Source organism: Erpetoichthys calabaricus, chromosome 13 (assembly GCF_900747795.2).
Source record: "Erpetoichthys calabaricus chromosome 13, fErpCal1.3, whole genome shotgun sequence".
Taxonomy (NCBI): Eukaryota; Metazoa; Chordata; class Cladistia; order Polypteriformes; family Polypteridae; genus Erpetoichthys; species Erpetoichthys calabaricus.
The window spans coordinates 121,239,527-121,262,841 of NC_041406.2; the positions used below are offsets into that span (position 1 = coordinate 121,239,527).

Consider the following 23,315-nt stretch of genomic DNA (forward strand, 5'->3'; position numbering starts at 1 on the left):
TCGGATTCAAGTCTGGGCTCTGGCTGGGCCACTCAAGGACATTCACAGAGTTGTCCTGAAGCCACTCTTTTGATATCTTGGCTGTGTGCTTAGGGTCGTTGTCCTGCTGAAGAATGAATCATGTCCAATCAACTGAATTTACCACAGGTGGACTCCAATTAAGCTGCAGAAACATCTCAAGGATGATCAGGGGAAACAGGATGCACCTGAGCTCAATTTTGAGCTTCATGGCAAAGTCTATCAATACTTATGTACATGTGCTTTCTCAATTTTTGTATTTTTAATAAATTTGCAAAAATCTCAAACTTTTTTCACATTGTCATTATGGGGTGTTGTGCGTAGAATTCTGAAGAAAAAAATGAATTTAATCCATTTTGGAATAAGGCTGTAACATAACAAAATGTGGAAAAAGTGATGTGCTGTGAATACTTTCCAGATGCACTGTACATACCATGATTGTGAAGACATAATTTCGACTTGAAAAATACTGAACTTATCCTTTAAGTTTTAAACTTTAGTGTTGAAAATTTTCAATATGTCAGAAAAATAAATGTTATGGTTATGTGACATTGATGGGTAGGGTCTCATTGAATATTATTCAAGTAATGGTATGAAAATTCAAATAGTATTTTTGATTAACACATCAATCCTAGTTTTAAGATCTTTTCACAGGTTACATAATAGCTAACAGTATATGAAAAGCTGTCATTCAAGCGTGTAGAGTTCATCATATTTAGTAGAATCAAGGTTATTATAGTTAATGAAAACTAAAATCAAAACTGAAACTATTATTAAAAATTTTTTCATAAACTGAAATGAAATAGTTAATAAAATTGAAATGAAAAACTAAAATTAAGCGAAACTGTTAAAGTAGCTGGAAAGGCTAAATGAAATAAAATAATTTACTAAAATAATTTTAGTTTTCATTTTTGAATGAATATTCTTGCAGTTAATTTTAACCCTTATAACTTTTAACTCTAAAACTGAAAGACATCCACCACCAGCCGCCTGCACATATTCATCCAGTGAAAGGCGGCTGGTGATGGCGGGTGGGTGTTCACATAGCATTTGCGGTGACAGAGCAAGCTGAATACGCGTGTTAATTGTGTGGTATAGAAAGCGATTTACGTGCTGCCTTTTTTGCACTTGTTGTATATCAAGATGTAATTCAAACGCTTGAAACTGGAATGTGGTGGCCAACAAAAACTTTACCGTATGGACAGAAAAATCACGAATGAGTAACGTTTCAGTTTATTTTTCAGGTGCCTGCTTTTTGTTGACAGTAATTCACTTGCCACTTCGCACACAAAGTATAGCGAAAGTATAGTAATCCTGAAAAAAATTCAACCTCGAGATTTTGATGAATCTTGACGTTTTAGACCTCCCCGAGTCTGAAAATACTGTTTTTTTGGAACTATGTATGTATGTATGTGTGTAAACATGATAACTCAAAAATGCAACTAGATAGATGGATGAAATTTGGCATGTGGTCATTACACCAAAATTGTAGATCTGTATTAACTTTTGAGCCAAATCCATCAACTGGAAGTGGTACTTTACCTGAACACATACTCGATATTTTTTTTTTTTTTATTATTCATGCAGCTGCAGAGTCTGATTTATTCAACTTTACTTTTATTATAATTGTCAAATATGTTATTAATTTGATTTGATTTGTTGTTGATGGTTCTTTAATGTACATAATATAATCATTGTCTTGCAATTTATTCCTCAAATATTCATCCCCATATCTGAGTACATAAGAAAGTCTAGGGGAGACCACTCCCGATTTTTGAAAATAAAACAGCACTGATTGAGAGACTGACAAGGTCATCATAAAAGATCAGCATATTGTTGCTGACCAATCACTTTTGCTTTAAAAACTTTGTTTAACAACGAAGAAATGCAAACTTTGTAACATTCCTGAGTTGGCAACGTCTCTACTGAACTACAGGTAGGTAGGCGAAGAGAGTCTGCCAAGTGATGAAAAGCTAAATATACTAGTGTGTTTTTATATTTATGCTATATTTATTTATTTATCTTTTTAGTTAATATTCATCATTCTTAATACCAGATATTGTGAAAATAATCCAATAGCAGAATTATGTTTTAAAATATCTGTCCCCAATTTTTCAATGTTTCTCTCTCTCTCTCTCAAAATAGAGAGTTGAAATCATCATATTCTTTTTGTTCTTAATTTCCGCCATATCATACATATTGCATACCAGGCATATTTCCTGCCTTGCATCCAAACCTGCTTGGGTAGGCTCCAGGTTTTCTGTGGTCCTGCTCTGGATAAACAGGTTTAGGTAATGTACAGTATATATTATTCTTAATCTCAGATGCTGTCTCTGTCATTTTGTGCCTGTCCATACCCTTTATTACCTGCTCTTGCTCGGCTCATTAATGGTTTACTGTTCTTATGCATGGGCTATTCAAGTCTCACTGCCCCTAACCTTGACACTACATGCTTGTTTTTCTTTGTTTCCCTCAATACAGCTAGGTGGGGTCTGCACACTGATTCAAGCCTAAGAGCCCCTGTTCTTCCTAAGCCCCTGTAATTTTCATGATCACACCTATCAGAACACAGTAGATTCTGTTTTCTGATTTTTGATCTTTTTAGGCCTGCCTATAAATTGTCTGTCTATAAATTGTTTGTGCCTGAGATGGAATCAGAGATCAATATGACTGGTAGAAAATAACAAAGCACAGTATCTTGAGATGTTTAAATGCAATATTGAAGGCATTCATTATAAGCACATTGTCATTGAAGCAGAATATGTTGTGTGCTGTAGACATTTAGAGTAAAAAACTGTCACATCTTAAAATTCACCTAAATTTCATTACAAATTGGCCCATTCTGGGAAATTAAAGGAAAACAAAAAAAGTTCCAACGTTCAGCACAAATGACATAGAAAATATATTTTAAAAATTATAAAAGCATGTAAAATTATTCATATTCAGTACCTGGTTTTGATTGTGCTTGTTTTTATCAGACAAAAACAAAACCAAATAGTAAACTGTGTTGTGTAGTGTAGTAAGCTTCCACTAACATTAAACTCCTATCCAAACCCGTTAAGTGTACAGTTCTGTCTCATTGTGACACAAAAACTAAACTGCATAGTAGCTCTTTAACTGTACCATAATTACTAAAACTGAAACTAATATATATATATAAAAATAGAAATGTCTTTGTAAAATAAAAACTAAATTAAAACTAAAAATACACAATGAAGGAAAACTAAAAACTAAACTGAATTTCCAAGTAAGGTCAGAAAAAATATAGGAATAAAAATTAATATAAAAAGGCAAAACTATAATAACCTTGATTAGAATTCATAATTAGAATATATAGAAAAATTTGAAATATGTATATGTATATACAGTCATAGGAAAAAGTTTGGGAACCCCTCTTAATTCTTTGGATTTTTGTTTATCATTGACTGAGCTTTGAAAGTAGCAAGTTCCTTTTAATATATGACATGCCTTATGGAAGCAGTAGTATTTTAGCAGTGACATTAAGTTCATTGGATTAACAGAAAATATGCAATATGCATCATAACAAAATTAGACCGGTGCATAAATTTGGGCACCCCAACAGAGATATTGCATCAATACTTAGTTGAGCCTCCTTTTGCAAATACAACAGCCTCTAGACACCTCCTGTAGCCTTTGATGAGTGTCTAGATTCTGGATGGAGGTATTTTTGACCATTCTTCCATACAAAATCTCTCCAGTTCAGTTAAATTTGATGGCTGCCGAGCATGGACAGCCTGCTTCAAATCATGCCATAGATTTTCCATGATATTCAAGTCAGGGGACTGTGATGGCCATTCCAGAACATTGTACTTCTCCTTCTGCATGAAAGCCTTTGTAGATTTCAAACTCTGTTTTGGTTAATTGTCTTGTTGAAATATCCAACCCTTGCATAACTTTAACTTTGTGACTGATGCTTGAACATTATCCTGAAGAATTTGTTGATATTGGGTTGAATTCATCCGACCCTTGACTTTAACAAGGGCCCCTGTCCCTGAACTAGCCACACAGCCCCACAGTATGATGGAACCTCCACCAAATTTGACAGTAGGTAGCAGGTGTTTTTCTTGGAATGCAGTGTTTTTCTTCTGCCATGCAAAGCGATTTTTGTTATGACCAAATAACTCAATTTTTGTCTCATCAGTCCAAAGCACTTTGTTCCAAAATGAATCTGGCTTGTTTAAATGAGCATTTGCATACAACAAGCAACTCTGTTTGTGGCGTGAGTGCAGAAAAGGCTTCTTTCTCATCACCCTGCTATACAGATATTCTTTGTGCAAATTGCGCTGAATTGTAGAACGATGTACAGATACATCATCTGCAGCAAGATGTTCTTGCAGGTCTTTGGAGGTGATCTGTAGGTTGTCTGTAACCATTCTCACAATCCTGCGCATATGCTGCTCCTGTATTTTTCTTAGCCTGCCAGACCTGCTGGGTTTAACAGCAACTGTGCCTGTGGCCTTCCATTTCCTGATTCCATTCCTTACAGTTGAAACTGACAGTTTAAACCTCTGAGATAGCTTTTCGTAGCCTTCCCCTAAACCTATGTACAAATAAGATTGAAGGCCAGTACTAAAAGTGCCAGAGAGCTGGCCGAATCTTGGCTATCAAATGAGAACGCCATCAACAGACATTTGGACATAAATCCAGCATATGCAAACTTAAGAAGAACATGTTCATAATAAATAAAAATTTACAACCAACCCCCCCCCCCCCCCCCATGTAATTTTTGCTATATATTGCCTTTGATTCTTGTAAGTCTAAGCATTATCCTCTGATGAAGGCCCCTGGCAGGGGCTGAAAGCTCAGGAATAAAAACTACTTTATGATACGTGATTAATTTTCTCCCTTTGTGGATCTCCAGCTGCAAATATGCAAACCGTATCACTGACCTTCTCTTCCATTCATATATATATGTGTATATGTATTTATATATATATATATATATATATATATATATATATGTATATATATATATATATGTATGTATGTGTGTATGTGTATATATATATGTAAGTGTATATATGTGCATATATAAATATGTGTATATATGTGTGTGTGTGTATATGTATGTACTCCTTTGGTACTATGTCTCTCTGGAAAATCCTTGGGTACTGTTGGTGTCGAATGAGCGGTTGCTCATGGAGTCCTGAATGAGGCACATTACCTGCATTGTGAGGGAGCGTCATTTACGGCACTACGGCCATCTGGCGCGTTTCCCCAAGGGTGATCCAGCTCGTAAGATCCTCATTGATGGGGACCCAAGTGGCTGGACCAGGCCAAGGGGTCGTCCACATAACACTTGGCTGCGGTAGATAGAGGGCCATTTCCGCAGGGTGGGACTAAACCGCGTGTCTGCCTGGGGTGTTGCCAACTGGGATCCTAAGTTGTTTCATCGTGTAGTGGGTGCAGCAAGGCACTGTACCAGTGCATGCTCCCCAACTTGACCTTGACTTGATTTGACTACACTGTATATATATGAATAACTTGCAATTAGTAATTATTCAAGGTCATAAATTATGTATCCCATCTGCATTCTTAATACATTCTGGATCCAACAAGAAACAACTTTGTTGTAATAATTGTAACTTCTTACTTGTTTATACTTATTAATTGGCTGAAAGAAATTTCAGTATATGGGTGTCAAGATTACTTTGTATTTTATGCAAATTATATTTAATAGCAAAACACTATGTCTTAAAAGATATAGCGCAGTGTTATGCAAATGTTAATTACTCTATGTGGAAAAGATTTGAACATCCATCCATCCATCCATTTTCCAACCCGCTGAATCCAAACTCAGGGTCACGGGGGTCTGCTGGAGCCAATCCCAACCAACACAGGGCACAAGGCAGGAACCAATCCCGGGCAGTGTGCCAACCCACCACAGGATTTGAACATTAGTAATGTTATTTATTGAGAATGTTTGAAATTTTTCTTTTTTCATCTTGTCTTAATTTGTGTTTTTTTTTCTTTTTCCTCTTTCAGCCTTTTGCTCCACTTATCAAACTACAGTGCTCTCCCGATGTACAAACCTTCCTGTGTCAGGCATTCCTTCCTGAGTGTACAGAACATGTAAGAGTGATCCACCCCTGTCAAGGCCTGTGTGAACGTGTGCACTTTGACTGTAAACAGTTGATAGAAACATTTGGAATTGCCTGGCCTCCTGAGCTTCAGTGTGAGAGGTAAGATGCACAACATCAGAAAGTATTAAAATTGCATTAGAACAGGATATACAATTTCATTGAATGTCCACAAAGTTTAAAATCTTACTAGCTATTAAGTTTTTGGCATGTCTAATCACTAGGATACTTACTCATATATCATGAATCCAAGCAGTGTATTTTTGAAAAGATTTTGCCCTAATCCTTACTTTTATGGAAGATTATTCATGACAAAGTTAAATGTAATCCAATGTGTTAACTACATTGAAATGCAATACATATTCAAGTGGGACATTTAGTTTTGTCATGGTTTTATTGTGACATAATTAAAAAGATAGCAACCTAGCTATCAATAGCTCTTCGCTATGGCACACAATTTTACTCGTAGTTTAAAATGCAATACAAAAGCATATTGCATTTTAATTCATGTCCATAGAGTTCATGTTATAACTAAAAGCAAAGCAGATGTCATGCATTTTGCTTAGCAACAGTTCTGTGTATATTGCACTTCAATTTGATACCACGCTTTAGTTGTGCCAAAACTAAATGTAATCAAATGGCCAATCAGCATGAAAAGGTGGAGCAAGGTTCATCAACATTTGTGGAGATAGACATTCCACTTCTAAACATTTCTGTGTTTTGGTAGCAGGCATAAGTTTAATCATTATAGTTGTCAAATAGTGTACTTAAATGGCAAGAAATATGTTTTAGGTCTCAGTGAAAATGTTTATTCTTACGTTATGTTCTTTACAGTTGCTTTTTTTAAACAAGTTAAATTAAGCAGTGCATTTAAATTATCATTGTGTGACTTGTTAACAATTTTAATTAAATACTGAAAATAGTGGAACATTTTTAGCATCACCAAGCTTGGTTTCTTTGTAGCTTTAATTCATACTCTGTGTAATAACCAGGTATTATATAATAGTATATTATATGTTGCCCTTCTTTTGACAAGCAAGAGAATGAAATCATCATTTAGATTGTCGTATTCCACCTGTCAACTCCCTATTTACCTTCTTTCCAAGTAAAGTACAATACACTCATGATTAGAATGCCCCTTGCCCCACATTTTGACACTGATTGGTCATTTATTTACATTTAGTTTTCATATGATTATAGCGTAGTCTTGAACTGAAATGCAATACACACAGAGCTGCCGCTAAGCAAAATGTCTGCTTTGCTTTTAGTTATGACATGCAATTTATGGACATGATATGATGTTTTATTGTATTTTAAACTGAAACAAAAATTGTGTGCTGTTCTGAAAAGCAATCGATCGTTTGGTTGATATGTTTTTAATTATAACATGAAAAAAAGTGCCAAAATTAAATTACCAACTTGTATACTGTATATATTGCATTTCAACATAGTTTAACACATTGGATTATATTTAATTTTGGCATGAATAATCTTAAATACAGTTTACCATTGTTTTCTGTGTGTTGCAAAACTTCCATTTGTATATGCCATATCATTGTAAAGTAAATGTGACTTCTTGACTCATCTATTGTCATCTATTATCTATTGTCTGCTTGCAGTCCTTTTCTGCCAAGGGAGAACTATAAGTAGTTAATTTTCAACTTATCTGTGACAACTTTCACATCTACCTCTTCCAGAGGCAGCAATTAGTATAACATCACATTTGCACTGATCAAGGAATTAATTCCCTTGCTCATGATATTCTTCATTAATCTGTTAACATATTTATTTACCCTAAGTTCTTGTCTATAAGCCGGACTCATGTATTAGCCGGAGACCAAAAATCATACGAATTTTTAAAATAAAATCGTATCATAGATAAGCCGGACTCATGGATAAGCCGAACGTACTATAACCTATAACTAATAGAAGGGAGGGAGGTCAGTGGTCTCACTCGCGCCCATTTAATTTCTTTAAGGGGGGAGAGAGTGTGAGATATTGGCGTCTCTCTCACTCCCCGCATGGCGCGGTTGGAGCGGCCGGAGCGCGTTCTTTCTGCTCTGGGCGTCGCCGAGTCAACACGAGCGCGTAGCGGTCATTTAAATTGTGATTTTATATGTAAGCATATTTAAATATATATCGCGGATTTCTGCGGACAATGGGTCTTTTAATTTCTGGTACATGCTTCCTCAGTTGGTTTGCCCAGTTGATTTCATACAAGGGACGCTATTGGCAGATGGCTGAGAAGCTACCCGGCTTACTTTTCTGTCTCTCTTGCGCTGACTATCTGTGATCCTGACGTATGGGGATTGAGCAGGGGGGCTGTTTGCACACCTAGACGATACGGACGCTCGTCTAAAAATGCTGAAAGATTATCTTCACGTTGCTATCTTTTGTAAAGCTGATTCCTGAAAAGACATGCTGCACAGTGCTTCCCATACTTAAAAGCTCGAAGGGCACGTATTGATTTTTGACTGAAAAACAAACTCTCCCTCTCTCTCTCTTTGTCTGCTCCTGACGGAGGGGGTGTGAGCTGCCGCCTTCAACAGCTTTGTGCCGCGGTGCTTCGCATACTTAAAAGCCAAACAGACATATTGATTTGTTTGCTTCACTCCTTTGAAGAGGAAGATATGTTTGCATTCTTTTAATTGTGAGACGGAACTGTCATCTCTGTCTTGTCATGGAGCACAGTTTAAACTTTTGAAAAAGAGACAAATGTTTGTTTGCAGTGTTTGAATAACGTTCCTGTCTCTCTACAACCTCCTGTGTTTCTGCGCAAATCTGTGACCCAAGCATGACAATATAAAAATAACCATATAAACATATGGTTTCTACTTTGCGGATATTCTTATTTCGCGGGTGGCTCTGGAACGCAACCCCCGCGATGGATGAATAAGCCGGACTTATGTATAAGCCGATATTCTATTTTTTCATTTTCACAACTTTTTTCCTTAGATAAGCCGCGGCTTATAGACAAGAACTTAGGGTACTTTTCTAAATATCATAAATAAATAGTCCTTTAAGGAAGTATGGTGAATATGCATTATGTGTAAGAAAAACATATATTAGGCCGCTGGTTTAGAGATCAAATTGGATCAAGTATATAAATAAAAAACACGTGCAGGAATTAAAGAACAAGAAACCAACATCATTTAACTACTGTATATATTCAGAGTTTACTGATTATGTATACATGGCTTTTGCTTTTTTACTTTATGTGGTCTCTCATACCCCAGTGCTTAAATGATTGCCTCCTAACACACAATATACAGTATCCTTATGTTTCCACATAAACACGTGCTTATGCTGAAATTACATCATTTTGTTCAGACACATTCACTTCATTAGAACTTACAGCTCCAATATGATGTTTAAATAGCACAGACATTAAAATTATAAAAAAAGACTTGTAGTGTAAACTCACAGACAGCTGCCAGCTTTTAATGGAAGCCACACAATATCAGTTAGACCATAGTGTAAATACTTTAATTCTCCAAAAAAGCACATTCTTAATGTATATAGTGCTTTAAACAGAAGTGGGAAGAAGTCACTGTTTTGCAAGTAACAAGTAAGTCTCAAGTTCTTATACCCAAGTCCCAGTTCAAATCCCAAGTCATGACGGGCAAGTCTTCAGTCATAGTCTCAAGTCTCAAACTGCATGTCCCAAACAAGTTAGAATTTGTTTTTGCCAAATGTAATGCGATTTCTTAGATCACAAATGCTTTTTTAACATTACGTGTATTGTCACAGTTTCAAACTATTAAATCCATGCTAATACATGGATAAAAATGATGATGAATGATGGATGGATTAAAAGCCAGAAGTCTGTATAACCATCAGCATCAAGTGACTCCGTGAGAACCCTAACTACAAAGAGGACTATTTCATTTATGTTAGGTAGAATGCCCAAAGGGGACTGGGCGGTCTCGTGGCCTGGAACCCCTACAGATTTTATTTTTTTCTCCAGCCTTCTGGAGTTTTTTTTTGTTTTTTCTGTCCACCCTGGCCATCGGACCTTACTCCTTTTTATGTTAACTAAGGTTGTCTTATTTTAATTTCTTATTTGTCTTTTATTCTTCTTTTCTTCATTATGTAAAGCACTTTGAGCTACTTTTTGTATGAAAATGTGCTATATACATAAATGTTGTTGTTGTTGTAAAAAGAAAGAAGTATTATGTAAGTACAAATGTAATGTGAAACAATTTTCAAAGTGCTACTGAACATAACAATAAAAAGCTGGAAAAAAATTAGACCGACGATGCATTGCATTTACAAAAGACCAAATTGGCCAACAATCATTTTGAGAGTCTGTAAGAAGAATGAAGCACTGCTAGGGCATTGGTGAATATTTTTGACTGAGAAAATCATGAACTTCAAGAGTAACAGTAAGTAAACTAATTGTTTTATGCATTTTAATAATATTAAGAGCCTTTATCTGACTGAGCACCTGGTATAAAGTTAACAGGGAACTCATTCTGAGTGCTTCCCATTACTGATTAAGGTAGTAATGATTTTGGAGACAAATTTTACATTTTCCTTTTATTTGTTGTAAAAAAATGATAGAACTCAGTACTGATTAACTAGCACTTAATGTAATCCGAGCCCAAATACTTTCTTTCTGGCTAGAGACAGTAACACAGGATATTCATTCATCATTTTATCCTTCCCCCTTTTCAGCTGTGTGTTTATTCCTTTAGCTTTAATCCATTTTCTGACAAATTCTTTTTTTTTTTAAATTATTTGCCACTGTATCATGTCATTGAAGTTGGACATATCAAGCATGTCTGACTATCTTTTTTTTTAAGAAAGCTGACCTTCTCGGTTTGAGCAAAGTTGACATGCTGTCAATCCATGGTGCTGTACCTGAACAGCCACACAGGCTTGTAGACACAACAAATACAAACTACACTACAGGTGCTGGTCATAAAATTAGAATATCATGACAAAGTTGATTTATTTCAGTAATTCCGTTCAAAAAGTGAAACTTGTATATTAGATTCATTCATTACACACAGACTGATGTATTTCAAATGTTTATTTCTTTTAATGTTGATGATTATAACTGACAACTAATGAAAGTCCCAAATTCAGTATCTCGGAAAATTAGAATATTGTGAAAAGGTTCAATATTGAAGACACCTGGTGCCACACTCTCTAATCAGCTAATTAACTCAAAACACCTGCAAAAGCCTTTAAATGGTCTCTCAGTCTAGTTCTGCAGGCTACACAATCATGGGGAAGACTGCTGACTTGACAGTTGTCCAAAAGACGACCATTGACACCTTGCACAAGGAGGGAAAACACAAAAGGTCATTGCTAAAGAGGCTGGCTGTTCACAGAGCTCTGTGTCCAAGCACATTAATAGAGAGGTGAAGGGAAGGACAAGATGTGGTAGAAAAAAGTGTACAAGCAATAGGGATAACCGCACCCTGGAGAGGATTGTGAAACAAAACCCATTCAAAAATGTGGGGGAGATTCACAAAGAGTGGACTGCAGCTTGAGTCAGTGCTTCAAGAACCACCACGCACAGACGTATGCAAGACATGGGTTTCAGCTGTCGCATTCCTTGTGTCAAGCCACTCTTGAACAAGAGACAGCGTCAGAAGCGTCTCGCCTTTGGACTGCTACTGAGTGGTCCAAAGTTATGTTCTCTGATGAAAGTAAATTTTGCATTTCCTTTGGAAATCAAGGTCCCAGAGTCTGGAGGAAGAGAGGAGAGGCACAGAATCCACGTTGTGTGAGGTCCAGTGTAAAGTTTCCACAATCAGTGATGGTTTGGGGTGCCATGTCATCTGCTGGTGTTGGTCCATTGTGTTTTCTGAGGTCCAAGGTCAACGCAGCCTTCTACCAGGAAGTTTTAGAGCACTTCATGCTTCCTGCTGCTGACGAACTTTATGGAGATGCAGATTTCATTTTCCAACAGGACCTGGCACCTGCACACAGTGCCAAAGCTACCAGTACCTGGTTTAAGGACCATGGTATCCCTGTGTTTGATTGGCCAGCAAACTCGCCTGACCTTAACCCCATAGAAAATCTATGGGGTATTGTGAAGAGGAAGATGCAATACGCCAGACCCAACAATTCAGAAGACCTGAAGGCCTACTATCAGTGCAACATGGGCTCTCATAACACCTGAGCAGTGCCAGAGACTGATCGACTCCATGCCACGCCGCATTGCTGCAGTAATTCAGGCCAAAGGAGCCCCAACTAAATATTGAGTGCTGTACATGCTCATACTTTTCATATTCATACCTTTCAGTTGGCCAACATTTCTAAAAATCCTTTTTTTGCATTGGTCTTAATTGATTTTCTAATTCTCCGAGATACTGAATTTGGGACTTTCATTAGTTGTCAGTTATAATCATCAACATTAAAAGAAATAAACATTTGAAATACATCAGTCTGTGTGTAATGAATGAATCTAATATACAAGTTTCACTTTTTGAATGGAATTACTGAAATAAATCAACTTTGTCATGATATTCTAATTTTATGACCAGCACCTGTATATGGACAAAAGTATTGGGACACCTGACTATTACACCAACAGAGACTTTAATGAAATTGCATTAGAATACATAGACTTTAATAAGGAGTTGGTCTTCCCTTTGCAGCCATAACAGCTTCTACTCTTCTTGGAAGGCTTTTCACAAGATTTTGGAGTGTTTCTGTGGGAATTTGTGCCCATTCATTCTGTAGAGGCCAGGCAATGATGCTGGACAAGAAGGTCTGGCTTGCAATCTCCGTTCCAGTTCATTCCAAAGGTGTTCGATGGGATTGAGGTCAGGGCTCTTTGTGGGCCAGTCAAGTTCTTCCACATCAAACCAATACTATCCACTTGCAGAGCCACAGCACCATACGTCACCACAGTTTTAGACCCACAGTTGTAGACCCGCAGTTTTAGACCCGCAAGTGGCGTCACCTTCGTTTCAGGACTGACTTTGCAAAATTACTTTTGGAAGGTTTCGGCAGGTCTCGGCAAAGCCCGGAAAGTAACATTGGGTCAAAGACCCGTTTAGAAACCAAATAATATGCATCATTGTGAAGTTCAGAGGGTTTCTGCCATCACGTGGTGTCATACATCAAACTAAACAATACGGATCGTTTCTGTGAAATACACTATTAACATTTACATTGTGTTCGGGTCTGTGGGAACCATTTAACATGTTGACAAAATTAAAATCATCAAGATCTGTGTTAATTGAAAATAGTTTTTCGTTTACATTCATGAAACGAAGTATACAATATAATTATAATGTTTACACCACATTAGAGTTTAGTAAAACGTTAATAATAAAAGTGATTACATTTTTTAAAATGTATTGCATGTGTGCAATATTGTTCTAAACCAATTTAGAATAAACATTTAAGCCAATCTAAAATTTTTAAACATGTATGTGAAGAAAACGACAATACATATTCTGCACTGAATATGCAATATATTAATTGCCTTATATAGAACTGCTCTAGTTTTTGTCACTTGTTATTATAAACAATGGGCCATCAAAAGAAAAAAAATAAAAATACTAATAAGAACACAATTTATTTATATAGCACCCTGCCCAAAATTCAAAAAGAACAACAGGACCTATATAACATTGACTACAAATAATATCTTCACTAAATAAAGATAAATACAGGATATACAAAACATTCAAATAGAATAAAAGACAACAATGCAGACTAAAATACAACATATAATACTACAAAAAAAAATCTTGAACAAATAACAAATTGTGATAAAAATTCAAACCCTGAGTACCTGGACAGATAGAGGGGGTAAACTGAAATTAGGGGCAGAATGTCAGGTCTGTTTAATGTCTTCCTAAACAAATGAATTAAAACATATGAATGGAGTCAGCTGATGTCATTAATTTTGGGAGGTCATTCCACAGTCAGGGCGCTATATACATCTGAAGGCCCTGCTGTCACCCACAGAGTGCAGGTTAGTGGGGGGCACAGAATCAGAGGACCTTAGTGGGCAGGTCAAGAACAGAATTTGATATTCAATCCTGTAAGACACAGGGAGCAGTGAAGTAGTAGTGACTTACAATAATCAATGCAGGATGTGATAAAATCAGGGACAAGTTTCTCAGCATTAGAAAAGGAGAGGAATAAAAAATGTGACACAGGTAGAAGTAAGAAAGTTTCTTAATATGGTTTACATGGGTGAAATAAGAAAAGGAGGAATCAAAGTGACACCGAGATTCTTTGCAGTAAAAGAAGTTCTGATAAGATCATCACCAAGAATGGTCGAAGAGGAGCTTGTTTTCTTAAGTTGCACTTTAGTGCTACTTTGCAGGAGTTCAGTTATGTTGCAATTTCATTTTAAAGAGTTTTTCTCTGTTCAGGTTTTAATTTTACTTTAATTTCACTGAGGCAAGTTGTGAGCTGAGAAAGCTGTGATGAAGTGTCACTTTTAACACTGAAATAGATCAAAGCATCAGCTGCATAAAAATGATAACCCAGACCAAAGCTACGAATAACTTGCTCAAGGGGAAGCATAGAGATACAGAAGAGCAGAGGATGTCATTTCATTAACAAAGGGAGGTCAGATGGAGGAACTGCTGTGAGAAATTAAGGCATGAGGGTTACCCTGGACATGACATAAGTTGCATGTCCACAACGCCATTTGCAATAACTTTTGCACAAACTGGGACAGTAGCTCCTCAAGAGGAAAGTAACAATGCTTAGCACAATAAGGAAAAATAAGCCAGAGCTCCCATCTCAACTGCTAGCCACACAGAATAGGCCAGTGAAGACATCAAAGTTTGTCTAAACAAATGACACATCCTTGGTGAACAATGTGATCTGCACAGGGATAGGAGATGCCATGGCCGGAAATGATAATGGACTATAATGCTACAAAAAGAGGAGTGGAGAATTTAGACAAAACATTACGCTGGATGCTGGCCACAGGCAATTTTTTCAACATATTGAACATCTCAGAAAAAAATACTTTTGTCATCTCGACAACCTTGAACCGAGACTGGAACAGGGAGAAGGAGACAGAGCCTTCTTGAGGAGCAGGGTAAACCATTGGTGACACCTCACATGCTACTGGGACGACATGTGCCAAAGACCCCAGCATGTACAGCCATTGTGGAGATTCAACAGTCCAATCCATAGGGGAATCAATGATGGCACCAGTACTGTGTATGCATGGTGAGTGTGTTTGAGTGTCTCACTGTGTTATTTTAGCCTGCTGAACTGTACAGTTATTACAGTATTATGTAGAAAATTTAAATATTCAGTTCTGCTTGATAAACAAATAGAATGTGATCTGAGAGTAAAGAGTAATCAGGTTAGTTTTTATTTTTAATACATTGCTTGTTAAAATAAAGTGGCCATCTGATTTAAAAAAAAAAAAAAGAAGTCCCTCAATAGTACATACGTAGCAAAAATGTAATCATAAGTTGAGATTCAACACAATTATTTTTCATGCTTCTCAAAGAAAAATTAAAATATGATGTTTGTAAACTACTGCATTTGTGAAGTGGGAGGGGATATCCAAAACTATCATTGAGTGTATTTCAGTAATTTGTGTAGTGACTTATAAAACCACAATATTACATTAAAATATACTGCTCAAAAAATTAAAGGCACACTTTTTAATTAGAGTATAGCATCAAGTCATTGAAACTTTTGGACTATTGATCTGGTCAGTTAAGTAACAGAGGGGCTTGTTAATCAGTTTTCGCTGCTTTGGTGCACTAGAGGGGCAACAATGAGATGACCCCCAAAACAGGAATGAATGGTTTAACAGGTGGAGGGAGCCCACTGACATTTTTCCCTCCCCATCTGTTTTGTCACTCGTTTTGCATTTGGTTACAGTCAGTGTCACTACTGAGGCGATACCTGGACCCGACAGAGGTTACACAGGTAGTCCAATTTCTCCAGGATAGAACATCAATATGTGCCATTGCCAGAAGGTTTGCTGTGTCTCCCAGCACAATCTCAAGGGCATTGAGGAGATTCCAAGAGACAGGCAGTTACTCTAGGAGAGCTGGACAGGGCCAGAGAAGGTCCTTAACCCATCAGCAGGTCTGGAGGAACAGGATGAGCACTGCCAGAACATACAAAATGACCTCCAGCAGGCAGGCCACTAGTGTGAATGTCTCTGACCTCTGACAAAAAGAAACAAACTTCATGAGGGTGGCCTGAGGGCCCGACATCCTTTAGTGGGCCCTGTGGAGCTTGATTGGCATTTGCCATAGAATACCAGAATTGGCAGGTCCACCACTGGCAGGTGCCCTGTGCTTTTCACAGATCAGGGCAGGTTCACCCTGAGCACATGTGACAGACATGAAATGGTCTCGAGAAGCCGTGGAGAACGTTATGCTGCCTGTAACATCATTCAGCATGACCGGTTTGGTGGTGGGTCAGTGATTGTCTGGGGAGGCTTATCCATGGAGGGACGCGCAGACCTCTACAGGATAGACAACGACACCTTGACTGCCATTAGGTATCGGAATGAAATCCTTGGACCCATTGTCAGACTCTATGTAGCTTATGTCATGTCCAGCGCAACCCGCATGCCTTAATTTATAATATAATAATTAAGTTATCTTAATTTTATAATAATATAATCTTATATCACAGCTCCAGCTGATTCAAAACTCAACTGCAAGAGTCGTGACACGAACCAACAACAGCGAGCACATCACAGCCATCCTGCTGCACCTTCACTGCCCCCTGTGTCTTACAGGATTGAATATCAAATTCTGTTATTGACCTGCCCACTAAGGTCCTCTGATTCTGTGCCCCCCACTAACCTGCACTCTGTGGGTGACAGCAGGGCCTTCAGATGTATATAGCGCCCTGACTGTGGAATGATCTCCCAAAATTAATGACATCAGCTGACTCCATTCATTTGTTTTAACTCATTTGTTTAGGAAGACATTAAATAGACCTGACATTCTGCCCCTAATTTCAGTTTACCCCCTCTATCTGTCCAGGTACTCAGGGTTTGAATTTTTATCACAATTTGTTATTTGTTCAAGATTTTTTTTTGTAGTATTATATGTTGTATTTTAGTCTGCATTATTGTCTTTTATTCTATTTGAATGTTTTGTATATCCTGTATTTATCTTTATTTAGTGAAGATATTATTTGTAGCCAATGTTATATAGGTCATGTTGTTCTTTTTGAATTTTGGGCAGGGTGCTATATAAATAAATTGTGTTCTTATTAGTATTTTTATTTTTTTTTCTTTTGATGGCCCATTGTTTATAATAACAAGTGACAAAAACTAGAGCAGTTCTATATAAGGCAATTAATATATTGCATAATTTAGTGTAGAATATGTATTGCCATTTTCTTCACATACATGTTTAAAAATATTAGATTGGCTTAAATGTTTATTCTAAACTGGTTTAGAACAATATTGCACATGTGCATAGTACATTTTGAAAACATAATCACTTTTATTATTAATGTTTTACTAAACTCTAACATGGTGTAAACATTATAATTATATTGAGTATTTCGTTTCATGAATGTAAACGAAAAACTATTTCCAATTAACACAGATCTTGATGATTTAAATTTGTCGACATGTTAAATGGTTCCCAAAGACCTGAACACAATGTAAATGTTAATAGTGTATTTCACAGAAACGATCCATATTGTTTAGTTTGATGTATGACACGACGTGATGGCAGAAACCCTCTGAACTTCACAATGATGCATATTATTTGGTTTCTAAATGGGTCTTTGACCCGGCGTTACTTTCCGGGCTTTGCCGAGACCTGCCGAAACTTTCCAAAAGTAATTTTGCAAAGTCAGTCCTGAAACGAAGGTGACGCCACTTGCGGGTCTAAAACTGTGGTGACGTATGGTGCTGTGGCTCTGCAAGTGGATGCTACTCCACCAAACTCATCTAACCATGTCTTTATGGACCTTGCTTTGTATACTGGGGCATAGTCATGCTGGAATAGAAAAGGGAATTCCACAAACTGTTTCCACAAATTTGGAAGCATAGTGTTGTCCAAAATGTATTGGTATGCTGAAGCATTAAGATTGTCCTTCCCTGGAAGTGAGGGGCCTAAGTCCAAACCCTGAAAAACAGCCCCATACCATTATCCCTCCTCCACCAAACTTCATAGTTGGTACAATGCAGTCAGGCAGGTAACATTCTCCCAGCATCCACCTAAGTCAGACTCACCCATCTGACTGCCAAACACAGAAGAGTGATTCATCACTCCATAGAACACATTTCCACTGCTCCACAGTCCAGTGGTGGTGTCCTTTCCACTACTCCATCCAATGCTTGGCTTTGGTCTTAGTGATGTGAGGCTTGCATGCAGCTGCTCAGCCATGGAAACCCATTCCATGAAGCTCCCACCACACAGTTAATGCCAGCTGAACTTTGGAACTCTTCAGCTATGGAATCAGCAGAGCATTGGCGACTTTTATGCACCATGCACCTTAGCAGTTGTTGACCCCGCTCTGTGACTTTATGTGGTCTTCCGCTTCCACAAGGATGAAATTTCACAAACTGTCTTATTGCAAAAGTCGCATCCTGTCACAGTACCACTCTTGAAGTCACTGAGCTCTTCAGATTGAACCATTACATTTCACAAATGTTTATAAATGGAGACTGCATGGCTAGGTGCTTGATTTTTATACACCTGTGGCAATGAGTCTGATTGAAACATCTGAATTCAATAATTAAGAGGTGTGTCACAATACTTTTGTCCATATAGTGTATAACATAAAAAATCAACATTTATATTAAATTGACAGCCTTTTCACAATTACTAACTTATAGTTCAACTGTGACTTACATCTGGCTCGCTAATTACTTCTTAAACCAAATTTACCATTATTTGTGCCTCAAATGTTGAATGAAGTTCAAGATTGTTACATATCCATCTGAGATTATACCACATGATTTGCATGTTGCAGTTTTTTTTTTCATAACAATTTTATAATCTTTGTAGTTAAAATGTATAGTATGTAGGAGCTTTCTCTCTGCTTTCATTTAAATACACACAAAAGAGTTTCAAAGCACCTTGAGCATGGGAAAGGTGCTATATAGATAAAATCTATTATTATTATTATTAGCTAGATCTCAAGCCTTCTCAAGTCATAGGGCAGAAATCAAAGTTCAAGTGGAAGTCATTGCTGCTCAAGTCCAAGTCCAGTTTCAAATCTATTTCAGTTTTGTCAAGTCGAGTCTGAAGCCATCAAATTTGTGACTTTAGTTGTGTGACTCGAGTTCACATCTCTGGCTTTAAATGTTACATTATTTGTAACCAAATTTGTATGCAGCTGTGAGTGGGTAATATTTAGTGCTGCCTTCACCACACTCTGCAGTGCTTTACAGTCTTCAAGGCATATACTGTATACCAGGAAATGATGCACTATGTAGCTGCAGAAGTCTGTGAGCACAGATGGACAAATGGAGCGTTAGAGAAAGTAGGGGTGCTGGTAAGCCTTTTCACCACAGTTCTTCAGCTTTGGTAATTCCAAGAAATTTAAAGATTCTCATTCTTTCAACAGCATCCCCTCCAATGCAGGTGGGTGTGTGGCCTGCTTTCTGAAGTCAATAGCATCTATTGGTTTTTCTGACATTACAGGGGAAATAGTTGTCCTGGCACCACTGAGTCAGCAGAGAGACAACTTCTCTGTAATGTGTTTTTATCATTGTTGGTGATCAGGCCGATGATGGCAGTGTATTTAGCAAATTAATTAATAGAGCTGGAGCTGCATCTGGCCAGAAATTCATCGGTGAACACAGCCTAGGAGTACAGAAAGGGTATCAACTCTGTGGAGTACCTGTGTTGAGGGTCATTGTGGATGAGGAAATTTGTTGCCAACATGCACATGTTGAGAAATCCTAAGGACATCATTGAATCCTAAATTGAAGAGTTTGGTGGTCAGCATCGATGGTACAACAGTGTTGAAATGCCGAGCTATAGTCTATTAACAGGACGGTGGAGTAACTGTTCTTATTATCCCAATGTGCTAGCTAGGATGGCATGAAGAAATATGGCATCCTCTATGGACTGGTTGTGAAAATATGCAAACAAATTCTTGTTTAATCAAAACTTGTCTTTTTATTTCCAAAAAAAACCAAAACTGGTGTTTATCCCCAAATTCTATGGATTGTTTCAAGTAATTGATGCTTGCGATAGGAAAAGAAATATTAGGGTGACACCTTTATCCAAGGCGACTGATAACATTTGAGAGATGAAACTGGGTACATTTCTTTTGGCTTTCCAAATGGAGTACAGGCAGGTGAAGTGACTTGCTTATGGTCACAAAGTGTCAGTAATGGGATTTGAACCCATATCCTGAGGGTTTGAAGTCCAGTGAATTTTTCTCATTACTGGTAGTTGACCTTGATGTTATTAATTCTTAATACTCTTTAGTTATATTCTATTTACTGAAACTCCAAATTTTATTTGTATGATGCTTTTGCCTTGATATTGTTTATAAGGGCTCTACTCTTCTACTAATTAATATATCTATATTTATAAGCTTATATGGATTTTTTTTAACTTTTTTTTCTATTCAGTGTTGCTTATTTATTGCTGTTCTTACCTAATCAGATTTGATTTTTCTTTTTTTGTCACTTTCTCTTTGATATCTTGTAAAGCACTTTGAGCTACATTCTTCATATGAAAATGTGCTATAGAAGTAAATGTTGTTGCTATTTATATACTGTAGCATTTCCAATATACAGGTTTAAAGTACAGTGGCCATAATAGTTCAGAGGTATTCAATTATCTCACTTTTTACATTTATATACCATACCATACCACCAAAGTTGCAGGAGACTGGAGATTATCCCAGTAAGTACACGGTGCAAGGCAGGAGACACCCCTGAATAGGGCGCAAATCATCACAGGTTGAACACACACACACACCAGAACCAATATAGCATCCACCTAACTTGCATGTCTTGGATTGTGGGAGGAAACTGGAGTACGTAGAGGAAACCCACACACACTTAGGTAGAACATGCTAACTCCACATGGGGAGGACCTGGAGCGCAAAACTGTGCCTCCTTACTGCAAGGCAGCAGTACTACCACTGTATATTTATTTATAGCAAAACAAAAATTAATAACATAGATGCAGGACTTTAAAGGAAGATATATGCAAATAATAACACTATACATAAACACTTCCATTTATACACATGCAATGTGACTCCATTGAGAGGAACTTCAGGGTTCAGTCAGTATTAAAGCAATATTAGATTTATTTCACAATAAATGAAAATTTCTTTACTGCTTTAAACTGGATTACAGCATGTGCAAAATGGCGTAAAACACTACACGACTTTTCCAGTGATTATCAGTTGTAGCCTTCGTTTGTATAATCCCAGAGAGTCCAGGTGAGTTGTGGTATGTGCTTATGACTATCAGTAATGTAGTGTGGCTTCTGCAGAGACTCAGTGATAAACAGTATGCAGTTTGCTATTAAACAGGTTTAATTTTGTCTGAGTGCTCATTGATTGTCAAATTAAGCCGACCGGCTGCAAGGAAAGCACATCTTTTATATTGCTCAAGTAGAAGAGAGGCTCATTTTACCAAAGTCTTGTGTTTGATGTACTGTACTATGACAGAGTGGAAAAAGGAAAAAGATGGACTAAGACAGTGGCAGAACTCGACATACTTGAAAAACATTTGTACAGTCACTGATACTGTCAGGCAGCACATAAAATGGCTTTCAAAATGCTGTAAGCTCACTATATTTGGAAATTTGAAATCATGTTAAAAATACATGTTATCTGACATCCTTAAGTATATCAGATCCAGCAGCTGCCGACATGAAGTTTGATGTGCTGTCCAACTCAAAGTCATCTTTGCTGGTGCTAACCTTAGTCATTTTAGTTTTCCACTGATCACATGCTAACATATTATTTAGCTATTTGAAGTTACAACATTGGAAACCAACAGAGTGCATGATAGTTTGGTGATATTATCTGAGAAAAATAAACATGTTTTTAAATGTCCATACAAACCTTAAAGGATTACAATTATCATGGATAGAAGAAATTTGCATTATTTTTAGTATTGTTGAATAAACACTGTGTAGCATGCATGGTCTGAATTCTGTGGTGAAACCTAATTTTTCAATAACTAGGAGATAGGAGGTTTTCTTTAACTGCATTTAAACTGTGAATTATCTAAACATTTAATAAACTGAATTAAAGAAATGATTCTTAATATACTGTACATGCTTAGACTGAACCCTATTTTTCTCACCAGCTTAAATAATTAATGCTCACTCACATGAGTTCTAGCAATGTTTCCTCATCATAGGTACTTTACACAAAGAAGAAGCTTGTTTTTGTTTTTAAATACAGGTGAAGAATACCAAGCAGTTTTGAGATTAAAAGTGTGTTGACTTAATCTGTTTGTTTTGTCATTTTTCAGACTGGAAAAATGTGTGGATCCACAGTTGGCCTCGTCTGCCCCATCTACTAAACTTCTCATCACCCAGATGCCTTCTCGGTCTGTGCAGAGAGAATATGGATTCTGGTGCCCTAGACAGTTAAAGACATTGTCATCTACTTTTCTGAGTGCAAGTGATTGTGCACCACCCTGCCCTAATATGTTCATTAAGGCTGAGGATGTAGAGTTTGCCAAAACTTTGATTGGAATTTTTTCCATCATCTGCCTATGTGCCACCTTGTTTACTTTTTTCACTTTCCTGATTAATGTCCAAAGATTTCGTTACCCAGAGAGACCCATTATCTTCTATGCAGTATGCTATAGTTTTGTATCATTAATGTATTTTATTGGTTTCCTCTTAGGTAACAATATCTCATGCAACAGGGCAAGTGAAAAAATAGGCAACATGGAGACAGTAGTCCTTGGTTCACAGAATAAGGCCTGCACTATTCTTTTCATGCTACTTTACTTCTTCTCCACAGCAGGGACAGTTTGGTGGGTTATCTTAACTATCACCTGGTTTTTAGCAGCAGGCCCCAAATGGAGCTGTGAAGCTATTGAGAAAAAAGCATTGTGGTTTCATTCTATTGCATGGGGTATACCTGGCGTGCTGACTGTCATGCTTTTGGCCATGAACAAAGTGGAAGGTGACAACATTAGTGGAGTATGCTTTGTGGGCTTATATGACTTGGATTCCTTGCGCTATTTTGTCCTAGCCCCTTTGTGCATCAGTGTTGTGTTGGGACTCTCCATGCTCCTAGCTGGCATCATTTCACTTAATCATG

At 37.2% G+C, this 23,315-nt stretch overlaps 1 protein-coding gene across 1 annotated transcript in view; it reads left to right on the forward strand.

The window, feature by feature from the left end:
* The window catches only part of LOC114641919 (frizzled-6), a 198,822-nt gene that overhangs the window by 143,159 nt on the left and 32,348 nt on the right, over positions 1 to 23,315 (forward strand). Inside the window, exons 3-4 of the mRNA XM_028790945.2 lie at positions 6,025 to 6,221; positions 22,513 to 23,315. The exon at positions 22,513 to 23,315 is cut by the window's right edge and continues 206 nt beyond it. Of these exons, the coding sequence (XP_028646778.1) occupies positions 6,025 to 6,221; positions 22,513 to 23,315 (1,000 nt within the window). The remainder of the gene's footprint in view (positions 1 to 6,024; positions 6,222 to 22,512) is intronic.